The following is a 10,991-nucleotide window of genomic DNA, read 5'->3' on the forward strand; positions in this document are numbered from 1 at the left end:
GGTCCACACTGAGAACCTCGGCCAGAGCCAACTGCCCTCGACACGGGTGGCGGACTCCTGCTGCCACCCAAGTCTTAACCTAAGTAGGAAGGAGCAGAGCCAGGGGTCAACCTGGGTGGCCCTACCTGTGGGCAGCACCCACTTGCCAGTCTCAGAACTGACTCCTTAGCTGACAAGTGGGAAGATAGCCCCAACATCACACAAGCAGCTGACTTCCAACAAGTGTGTGACCTTGGGCAAAGCATCAACACTCTGAGCCTCAGTTTCTACCTCTGTTAAGTAGGGATAATTATAGTTCTGCCTCTTACACAGTCACTGAGAATATGAAATCCTGGGAAGCGTTTAGTACGGAGACTGGCTGATTTTCCGAGGTCTTATTAAATGGAATCCGCTACCTGGGGCACCTGCGTGGCTCAGTCGGTTCAAAGTCCGACTCTTGGTTTCAACTCAGTCCCGATCTCATGGTTCGTGAGTTCGAGTTCTGTGTCTGGCTCTGCACTGGCAGCATGGAGCCTGCTTGGGATTCTCTCTCACTCTCTCTCTTCCTCCCCTCCCCTGCTCACACTGCCGCTGGCTCTCTCAAAATAAATAAACTTAAAACAAATAAATGGAACCCGTTATCACAGACTGGAAAGTGTGTGTGTGCACGCACAAATGAGTTTACTCTCCCTGCCCTAAGAAGCCTGCCCCAGGCATCAACCGCCCTGTTCACACCTAGATTAGAACCCTTATCGCCTACCTGCATGGTAATGAGCACCTGCAGGTATCAGGCCGAGTTAGAGAACTGTCAGTCTCCTCCCCTCCCTGCCTGCCCTCTGCAAGGCTTGTGAATGGACTGCAGGCTGGTGCTTAGTAAATACTCGGTTTGAACAGGATAACTGATCTGCCAGGAGTGCCTGCCTTTGTGTCCAGGAGGCAAGGGACCGTACAGCAGGGTGTGGGGGTGAGCAGCCTGTAAACCTAAGCTGTGCAATTTCGAGGTCCTCTGTTTTTCATCTCAGGAAGTTATGGGGGTGTTATGTGTGTGCCTGGAGGTCTGAGCACCCACCGTACCCAATTGTGCAGGCTTCCTCCAGCGAGCCTGACACCTGGGTTTGGGTTTGGCTCCCAGACCCAGCAGTGCAGTCTCGGTTTCTTCTGTAAGAGAAAGCCCTTGACATATAACTCTAAAGGTTCCAAGTGCGACGGGGGGGCTAGGCAGCCTGTAAGCGCGGGATGGGAGTATCTGGCACCCAGTCGCCCCTCATCAAAGCTGGGTCTTATGCACGGAAGCCCCGGGGCCCTACCCCCAGCTCCCCTCCAGGGCTTGTGTGGCCTCTACGGAGGCCTGGGCCAACGCAACTTCACCCCATTCGGCTTCTGCAGCTGTTTCCTTCCACCCAAAGAGCACTCACTAACTCCCAGGCCCTTCCTGGAGGCGTCTTCCCCTCTCCTGCCGAGGGGCCCCTAGGCCCGCTGGCTCAGGCCCACCCATTTCCTGTGCCGCCCCAACTCCGCCCCCACTCGGGGTGGAAAGTTTCTCTCAAGATAGGCGGCTCCTTCTCCTTCCTTCCCAGCCGGCCAGGAAAGACCAAAGCAAGGCGGGGGGGAGAGGGGCTGGACTCCTAGATGTCCGGCCAGAGAGGGGAAGTTCCTCGCCAGCCGTCGCAGAACCGCGGGACCAGCTTGGCCAGCTCCCCAACCCCGTCGGTGGAAGGAGGTTTCGCATTCCATCACCGGCCAGCCCTTCTTCCACTCGGGGGTCTTGGGCGCCATCTGCCGGCGAAGCGCGGGGCCGCACTTGCCAGAAACACCGCTATCTTCCAGCCGCAGAGCCAGGCAGTCAGAACACAAGAACGCTGAGAGAGTATTTATTTACCTCCGTGCCCAGGAGTCTGGCCCCTAAACTTAAATATCCAGCATGGAGCCTTGGCCCTCCTGGCCGTGGGTGGGTGCAGGAATGGGGATGCCCTGGTCTAGAGCAGTGGAACCCAGGGACCAGAGGTGGGATGCCCCTGAGCCAGCAGCTGCCAGCAGCAGCCAAAGGTGAAAAGGTGATGGGAACCAGGCACTCATCCCAATCCCAGAGACGCTAAGGGGAGTGCCAGATGCTTTGGGCCCCACCACCAGACTGAAGGTTGGCCAAGCTGGGGTGCACACGTGTGGCAGAAGTGGAGGTCCAGTGCCACAGGCAAAGGCTGTAGGCCAGGTGCCTGCCCCAGTGCCAGCTAACCAGAGTCAGGAGAGAGAGGGTTGGCAATTTTGCCTCTGAGGGGCCCAAGCCTTGCCTTCCTATCAAGTGAGGTGGTATGGGGGAAAGCAGGCACTAGAAGTCTGAGTACTTGCTACGGGTGAGTTTCTGAGCCTTTTGCATGGGTGCATATTCCCCCCACCCCCAGCTCTTCAGAGGCTGATGTGGAAGGCGTCCTGCAGCCACTGGTCACGGGCATTGTGTGTCTGGGGCACAGTGAGGGGTGGCGGGTCCGGGGGCAGGCTGGCATCAGGAGGTTCATCATCATCAGATAGGCCAGCATCAGGTGGATAGGAGCTGTCTGAATGCAGGGAGGATGACAGGTCCTGGCACAGGCTCAAGTCTTGGCACAGGTGCTTATAGTCTTGGATTGACTCGTACAAGCCCCACAGCTGGCACAGCAGGGACATGTCCAGCTGCCGCAGCCCCACCTGCAAAAGACTGAGGGTGGGCTGGGGTTGGGGTCCAGGCCACCCTCGGCCCTAGCCAATCTTCCTGCACCTTTCTAAGCACAAAGTTTTGTGGACATCAGATGCCACCTGCAAGCTATGAATCTTTAGGCAAGTCACTGACCCTCATCTGTAAAATGGGGATAACATTTATCTAGCAGGATGGAATGAAATAACACGAGTAAAGCTCTTAAAAATACATGGTAACTAGTGCCATAAACAGTAACTATAATTATTGTTACCATATCCCCTCTGACCCAACTAGCTTCTGTAGATCTTGAGACGCAAGCTATGCGTTCCCCGTTCCGTGCCTCTGCCCTCCGCCCCGCCCCGGCCCCTCACGCTCAGTGGCAGACCCCCGCCCAGTAAGTCCGGGGCCCAGCTACTCACCATCTCCTTGCGCAGCGCTGCTAGTGCTGAGTCGAGATTGACAGGACGACGCGGACCGGGGGGACCGGCGGCGGGTCCCGCGCTGGTGGCGCCCGAAGCGTAGCGGGGCCCATCTGGGACGCGGGCGGCGCGGCTCAGCTCGTCGTGGATGCGGCTGCGCTGGCTGTAGACGCGCTCCAGCTCCCGCCACGAGCCCCCGCTTGCGTTGAGGAGACCGCTGAGGCCGCGCGGCAGCGGAGGGAGCCCGGCTAGGGCGCAGCTAGCGCCACCCGGCGCCTCGGCCGAGGGCAGCCCATTCATGGCCCGGCCGACGCGGACCCCGCTGCGGCCTGCTTCCCTTCAACGCTGCGCCCGGGCCGCCGCCCGCAGGCCCCGCACCGCGCGGCCCAGCCGGCCGAGCCCAGCCGCCGCCCGCAGGCCGCGCTTTGTTCCTTCCCCGACTCCTCCGACTCCGCCCCTGCCCCACCCCCTTCGCACGGGCGGGGCCTCCCTTAAAAGGGCTATGGTGGTGGGACCACATCTCGAAAAGCTGAGAAAACGGAATGGGGCATCCACTGAACAGGAGCCAGAAAAGGGGTGGGGGTGACCAAAAGCGGCGCACGCGGTTCCTTCGTGGTTCTTTTTTGCTCCCCCCACAACAATGTGTTTAATCATTCTGCCCAATTATAACTCCCAAGGGAAAGGATCCAAAACGAGGGGGCTGGGGCGGTTGGGAGACTTGGGTAAGTCCATACTTGGTCCCTGACGTTCTATCAAGTGTCTGGGTACCTGGGCTGGGCATGAGGTGGGTCAGGATGATGGTACCAGAATACTCCGGGGAAGGAGAAGATGCCAAACGGGCCTGGAACCCCCAAATGTCACTGGAGGATGGGAAATGAGCACTGGATGGCTGAGGAGGCTGCAGGGGTGCGGAGAGGACCACCCCTCTTCCTTCGGCTTTTGAAGAGGCTTTGGCCTCCTCCTCAGAAAGAAAGTATCACATAGTCCTCTCCCTCTTCCCTCATTCTGGGCGGGGAAACCAAGCAGAGACAAGCCCAACGAATCTCTCAGGGCATCAGGAAGAGCAGACAGTAGTAGGGTAAGAGGCCAAAGGCAGGGAAAAGGCTCACGGAGCCGGGGCTGGCATGCAACTCAGAACCAAGAAAAGAACAAACCACACGAGAGGACAGCTGTTTTTCTCAGGAGGGGCCTCTTAGTGTCGAAGCTGCCGCAGGCTGCGCAGAGCCTCAGCACAAGCTCGGATTAGGCTACACAGCTGGATGCTAGTCTCCAGGGAGGTGCTAGAGCCCAGCTCAGCTGAGGCCCAGGTCAGCTTCTGCAGGAGGGCCTCCTGTGTGCAGGCCAGGACGTCTGCATTTGGAGGCCCAGCAGGAGGGGGTGGCCCCTGGGCGGCCTTGAGCCCTGCTGCAGCTCCCTCACAGTGCTCTGGACGGGGTACTGGGGGCTGAGGGGCTGGCCGGGAGCCCAAGGGGAGCTCTGAGGCAGAGGCAAGCTGGTGTTCCCGAGCTTGGGAGAGGGCAGCCTGGGCGTTCAGAGCTAAAAAAAGGAGAAAGTGGGTGAAATGGTCAGGGCGCCTGTCCCCTCTCAGCCCTGAGCCACCTCCTTACTCTTTACTGCTCTGCTCTTTCTATGCTTGAGATGTTTTTCCTAACCCCTCTATTAGGTAACGCATCCATTTTCTTCTTTGTGTCGAAGTTATTTGTGCCCTTGAGTCATCTCTCCCATCAGGACCGTGCCCAATGGAGCTCAGACTCTTCACAGTGTCTGGCACAAAGTAGGTGTTTAGTGCTCTCACTGAACGAATGGTCCTTTCTAGAGCCGAAAAGAGAAAGCACCTTACCTCCGCCCCACCCGCAGACTCCACTGTCACCTCCCAAACCTACTGTTCCGGGGCTTCTATTAGCACGCATCTTCTCCACCAAGCACACTCGACCCCCTCACCCGGATTATCTTTATCCACGTCTGAGTCGAGCTCCTGACAAGCCACGCAGTAGATTTTCCGCTGTTTGTCTTGGAGGAGGATCGTCTAGAAGCAGAAAGTACGGGGGCAGGGGTGAGACGCAAGGCCATGGAATCCAGGGGGGAGAGTTGAGGAAGGGCCGTTGAGGCCTTGTCCGCGGCCCCATCCCCGATCCCACGTCCCGAGTCTCCTCACCCCGCAGTCCGCGCACGTCTCGCCCAGCATGCGGTAACCACGCAGCAGGTAGTCGCCCATGAGTCTGGAGATGCGATCCTGTCGCTCCCGTCGCGCTTGCAGAACCTTCGTCTCCGCTTCGGTTGGGGGCTCCCAGGAGAAATCGTCGACTTCTGGCGGAAGAGAGTCACAAGAGACAGAGAGGTCTTGCCCGAGCGGGTTGCCTCCTATATCCCGCAACCACAGGCCCCCGCAGCCCAAGTCCTCACCAGCGCCGTTCAGGGCCATGTTGCCGTTGTCGCCACTAGGCTCACCGGAAGTGACGTACAAGCAGCGCGCTTTCCACCCGGCTCCGCCCCCTTCACGCCCCCCTAGGATGAGGGCGGAAACGGCACCCCTCAGACGTCAACATGCCAGGAGTGGGGCGTGGCTGCTGCCGGCGACGCTAGCCTGCTGGCGAGCCCCGCGTCCGGAACCGGGTCTGCGAACTTTGGGCTGGCGGGGCCGCAGGAGGGGAGTCCCCGGGGTAACGCCGCTCGGGTCGCAGGACCGGAAAGTGGTGGGTGTGCGGGGTCGCCTGTCTTACCCGTCGCAGATGAAGAAGACCACTTGGCTGGTGAAATCCCCGCTGGCCTCCACCTGCCCTAGGGCTTCCCTTTCCGCACCGGTCGCACCGGCAGGCCGGGCAGTGTCGTCTAGTGGCCCCCTGCGCGCGCGTCGAGACTCCTCGGGCCTCAGTACTTCTCACTTCAGAAGGCAGGCCAGGCGGGGATCGGTCTCCCTTTCTATTCCTTTCAGCCTGTTTCAAGACACTCTCACCCCTTCTGCCTGTTCGGAGTCCCGATTTGCCGACCCCTTAGCCCCAAGGCCTGGGACTGATGCAAAGTCCGCCCCTGACTCACTCTTTCTTTCTTTCTTTTCTTTCTTTCTTTCTTTCTTTCTTTCTTTCTTTCTTTCTTTCTTTCTTTCTTTCTTTCTTTCTTTTTCTTCCTCTCTCTCTCTCTTTCTTCCTCTCTCTCTCTCTCTTTCTTTCTTTCTTTTGACTCATGCAATGACCGCCCCTAACTTTTCTTTTTCATTCTTTCTTTTCTTTTTTTCTTTCGACTAATGCAAAGTCCGCGCCTAACCTACCTTCCTTCCTTCCTTTTTTTCTTTCCTTCTCTTCTTTTTAAAGTTTAAGCCCTCAATAGGGCACCTGGGTGGCTCAGTCAATTAAGCGTGGGACTGACTTCAGCTCAGGTCATGATCTCACAGTTCGTGGGTTCTGGCTCCACGTCGGGCTCTGTGCTGACAGCTCAGAGTCTGGAGCCTGCTTGAAATTCTGTGTCTCCCTCTCTGCCCCTTCCCCTCTCCCCCTCGGTCTCTCTCTCAAAAATAAATAAACATTAAAAAAAAAAAAGTGTAAGCCCTCAAAACGCTGGCTGACTGAGAAGTGCTGTGCTGGGCAGGCACCAGAGCTGGTCCAGCTGCTGCGGAGAGGTTCCCACTGGATGGTGAGGCTGAGGGACCTAATAGTTATGACTGTAATATTCTTTTTTAGGTAGGTCTCTGTTAAAAGTACTAGTGCTCCCTGAACACTGGTCTTGATTTTTCCCTCTCTTCTGTGTTCTTTTTCTTTATACATTCTCTCCTTTATTAGATTTAGAGAAGCCAGACGGGGCAGGCAGTGGTCTCCAGACGTGCAGCCCGAAGTGCCTTAAGGCTGTACCCCAGGGCAGAGGAGAAGGAGCTAGGATTTAGACCCCCATCATCTAATCAGCAACTTCCTTCTTTGGCTACACAGCACATGCTTCTGCAATCTTACCTGGAGATCGAGTGCGCTCCTTTTGGCCCCATCTTCTTTCTACATAGACTCCCCGGAACTGCCATTTTCTGACCCTTGCTGCCTCCTGCTTACTTGGAGAGCTCTGTGCCCCTCTTCACTCTCTCCATTTACCAGCAGGCTTCTGGGCATTAGTGCTCTTGACTCGCAGGCTGACCCGAAGTCAGTTCAGCCAAGCTGACTGGTGGAACTCTTGAACTCTAACCTGTATGCACAGACCCTCCAGGTCCATACCGCTTCAGCTCCCAGCCCCATCCTAAACTCATCTCATCAGCATGGCCAGGATCCCCTCAACAGCTTATTCTTCCTGGAGCCAACTAAGATCCTGACATTCATCCTCCTGTTCCCTCCCTTTAGTTTACTCCTCATGACAGCCTTATCCGGAAGGTACTACTGTTATCCCCATTCTACAGAACAGGAAACAATAATGCTTTGAAAATTTTTTATAACATTTATTCATTTTTGAGACACAGAGGGAGCATGAGCAGGGGAGGGGCAGAGAAAGAGAGAGACACAGAATCTGAAGCAGGTTCCAGGCTCGGAGCTGTCGGCACAGAGCCTGACGTGGGAATTCAGCCCACAAACCGTAAGATCGTGACCTGAACCGAAGTTGGATGCTCAACTGACTGAGCCACCCAAGCGCCCCAACAATAATGCTTTTAAGACATATATCAGGGTGCACCTGGGTGGCTCAGGCAGTTAAGCGTCCGACTTTGGCTCAGGTCATGATCTCACACTTGGTGAGTTCAAGCCCCTCGTCGGGCTCTGTGCTGACAGCTCAGAGCTTGGAGCCTGCTTCGGATTCTGTGTCTCCCTCCCTCTCTGCCCCTCCCCTGCTCCCACTTTGTCTTCCTCTCCCTCTCAAAAGTAAATAAACATTAACAAAAAGACACAAATCAAGTCATATCGCTCTTTTGCTCAAAATCTTCCGGCATCTCCCCATCATACCTAGACAAAAATCCAAAGTCTTTCCTATGGTCTCCAAGGTCCTATGAATTTGGCTCCCGGCCCACTTCCTCTCTTCCCACTCACCCTGCGAGCCTGCTCTCCCATTACTCAAGGGGATTCTCATCACCTTTCTCTCCTCAGAGCCCGTCCCTGCCTCCAGTTGTGCAGGAGGGTAGACAAGGCACAGGTCGGGCATCAGGTGGGCCTGGCTTTGGTCCTGGATCCGCCGCTTACTGCCTCTGCCACCAGCAGTAATTCCCTTCGCTTGTCTGGACTTCCAGCTCCTCATCTGTGAAACTGGGTCAGTTACACCTACTTGGCAGGGTTGCTGTGGGGATTTAGTGAGATGTGGGGAGAGAGGTGGTAGGAGACAGTTGTCGCCCAGCCTCTCACACGAATGCAGGTTTCGTGAGCAGAGACACTACCTTTATTCTGAACTGTCTTTCCCAGGATGTTTGTATAGTCAACAGCCTTGGACAACAGAGATAGCGGCTCCCTCTAGAGCAAAGGGCAGACATACTTACTGCCCGTTATGAAATTCCTGGATGGCCCAAGTTCAGGGTTCCTCTACTGTGACACAACTGGCCCTGTGTGTGGGCATCCATATGATGGATGAGACCTGCACTGGTGAGACCTGAGGGTAAGGGGAAGTGACAAGTATTCTCGTGTTCATAACACGTGCTGTGCTGTAATGAAGTCCTTTATATCTCTGGCCCAGAAGTCTCATGTCTTCTGCCAGTATCCCTGAAATTGTGTCACCTTCTTTGTTTGAAAGTAGGGTGAAATGAGAGACCCTACGGCATACAGGTGTGCTGTTTCGAAGGGACACACACACCCCCATGTTTATAGCAGCACGATCGACAACAGCCAAAGTATGGAAAGAGCCCAATGTCCACTGACGGATGAATGGATAAAGATGTGGTATATCTATACAAGGGAGTATTACTTGGCAATCAAAGAGAATGAAATCTTGCCATTTGCAACTACGTGGATGGAACTGGAGGGTATTATGCTAAGGGAAATTAGTCAGAGAAAGACAAATATATGACTTCACTCATATGAGGACTTTAAGAGACAAAACAGATGAACATCAAGGAAGGGAAACACAAATAATATGAAAGCAGGGAGGGGGACAAAACAGAAGAGACTCATAAACACGGAGAACAAACAGAGGATTGCTGGAGGGGTTGTGGGAGGCGGGGATGGGCTAAATGGGTCAGGGGCACTAAGGAATCTACTCCTGAAATCATTGTTGCCCTACATGCTAACTAATTTGGATGTAAATTTTTAAAAAATATAAAATTAAAAAAAATAAATAAATATCATAAATTGCAAAAAAATAATAATAATAATAATAATAAGAGACCCTTTCACAGTTCTGGACTGTTCTCGCACTGAGGATGAGGTGCTGACAGAAGCACAGTTTTCTGTAAGAGGAAGTATGAAGACCTCACGGGCTGATGAACACATGTTGAGGGGAAGGCCAAGGGAAGCAGCAGCACACAGGTTGACCAAATCGTACAATCAACCAATCAATAAACGGCCTTCGACTTCCTTTCCTGTTCATGAGAACGAGTGAGGGAGGTCGTTGCAGGTGGAGTACCTGGAAGTAGGGTCAAAGCCAGCTGCCAGACGCTGCCCAGGTTGTTGCTAACTCTCCTCTGGGTGGGACTGGGGGACGCAGGGGTAATTGCCCACAGCCCGGCAGGCAGCCTCGGGTCTGCCCCGTTGTAACAACCAGCCCTAAGACTCATTTGGGGCATATGGAAGTTTCCAGCCCCTTTCAGACGGCACATACACACTGAACAATGAAGGGAGGGAAATTTACTACCCCTATGGACCAAAGTCAGATGAATCATGAGAATTTTGTTGGCTCACTTAGGAGATGAGGAGAAGGACATGGGATGCTTGTTAAGGAAGGACAGTAACAGCTGGACCATCTTACAGCTCAGTCCTTCCTACAGACTATCATGCGAATCTTTTTTTTTTTTACATTTTTTTAATGTTTTATTTATTTTTGAGAGACAGAGCACAAGTCGGGGAGGGGCAGAGAGAGAAGGAGACACAGAATCCGAAGCAGGCTCCAGGCTGTCAGCACAGAGCCCAACGTGGGGCTCGAACCCACCAACTGTGAGATTATGACCTGAGCTGAAGTCGGACGCTCAACCGACTGAGCCACCCAGGCGCCCCTATCATGCGAATCTTATACCCATGCCAAGATGATGATGAAAAGTCTCAGCTTTGCTTAGTTTTTTGTTTTCATTTTTGTTTTTTTGCCAATGAGTCCTAGCTGCTATATCGAAGCTTTCTCCCACTCAGGGAGATTCTCTTGAGACAGACAAGCTCCCTTAGAAAACCATAGATGAGGCCTGGATTGCTCTTTGGGTTCTTGTTGTCTTAATATGGGTTCACAGTGCTGCTAAAGGTGGCCAAAAAAAATCTGGATAAATTTTTGTGATCAGCTCCACTGCCCTAGAAAATGCTCCTAGCCCTCACATTAAAACCAGGAAAAAAAACCAAGATGTTATTATCACAATGAGACAGAAAGAGCCTCGACCAAGGTAGTCTCCTTTAAAAGTCACAGACGTGCAAGTCAAGCCCAAGTACTGACAGCTACAGAATATTCCACCCAACAATAGCAGAATGCATATTCTTCTCAAGTATATATGGAACGTTCTCCAGAAGAGACCATATGGTAAACCATAAAACAAGTCTCAGTAAATTCAAAAGGGTTGCAATCATACAGAGTAAGTTCTCAGACCACAATGTAATGAAGTTTTCAATAACAGAAGGAAATTTAGGAAATTCACAAATACGTAGAAATTAAACAGCAGGCTCTAAAATGACTAATGAGTCATAGAAGAAATCACATGGAAAAAATAACATGAGAAATTAGAAACTACTTTAAGATTTATGAAAACAAAAACACGACATACCAAAACTTACGAGATACAGTCAAAGCACTGCTTAGAAGGAAATTTATAGTTCTAAAATCTTATTTTTTTTAAATTTTAAATG

General features: G+C 53.4%; 2 protein-coding genes across 2 annotated transcripts; both read right to left on the reverse strand.

Moving 5' to 3' along the window:
* Positions 1-1,834: 1,834 nt before the first annotated feature.
* Positions 1,835-3,377, reverse strand: FAM89B (family with sequence similarity 89 member B). The gene is made up of 2 exons (XM_015067998.3): positions 3,070-3,377; positions 1,835-2,661 (listed from the first exon to the last, which is right to left on the reverse strand). Exons 1-2 carry the CDS (start codon positions 3,367-3,369, stop codon positions 2,383-2,385), a joined length of 579 nt encoding a protein of 192 aa, XP_014923484.2. The 5' UTR covers positions 3,370-3,377; the 3' UTR covers positions 1,835-2,382.
* An 865-nt stretch (positions 3,378-4,242) lies between these two features.
* Positions 4,243-5,633, reverse strand: ZNRD2 (zinc ribbon domain containing 2). Its single transcript, XM_015067999.3, has 4 exons — positions 5,473-5,633; positions 5,225-5,376; positions 5,011-5,095; positions 4,243-4,605 (listed from the first exon to the last, which is right to left on the reverse strand). Exons 1-4 carry the CDS (start codon positions 5,489-5,491, stop codon positions 4,262-4,264), a joined length of 600 nt encoding a protein of 199 aa, XP_014923485.1. The 5' UTR covers positions 5,492-5,633; the 3' UTR covers positions 4,243-4,261.
* Positions 5,634-10,991: the final 5,358 nt, after the last annotated feature.

Source organism: Acinonyx jubatus, chromosome D1 (assembly GCF_027475565.1).
Source record: "Acinonyx jubatus isolate Ajub_Pintada_27869175 chromosome D1, VMU_Ajub_asm_v1.0, whole genome shotgun sequence".
Taxonomy (NCBI): Eukaryota; Metazoa; Chordata; class Mammalia; order Carnivora; family Felidae; genus Acinonyx; species Acinonyx jubatus.

Bases quoted from the DNA above. Each gene is read 5' to 3' on its own strand.
- FAM89B (XM_015067998.3), bottom strand. From the start codon at position 3,369: ATGAATGGGCTGCCCTCGGCCGAGGCGCCGGGTGGCGCTAGCTGCGCC. The intron at 2,662-3,069 runs GTGAGTAGCTGG...AGTCTTTTGCAG, and splicing joins CAGCGCTGCGCAAGGAGATG to GTGGGGCTGCGGCAGCTGGA.
- ZNRD2 (XM_015067999.3), bottom strand. The intron at 5,096-5,224 runs GTGAGGAGACTC...TTCTGCTTCTAG, and splicing joins AGACGTGCGCGGACTGCGGG to ACGATCCTCCTCCAAGACAA. The intron at 4,606-5,010 runs GTGAGGGGGTCG...TCCTTTTTTTAG, and splicing joins CGTGGATAAAGATAATCCGG to CTCTGAACGCCCAGGCTGCC.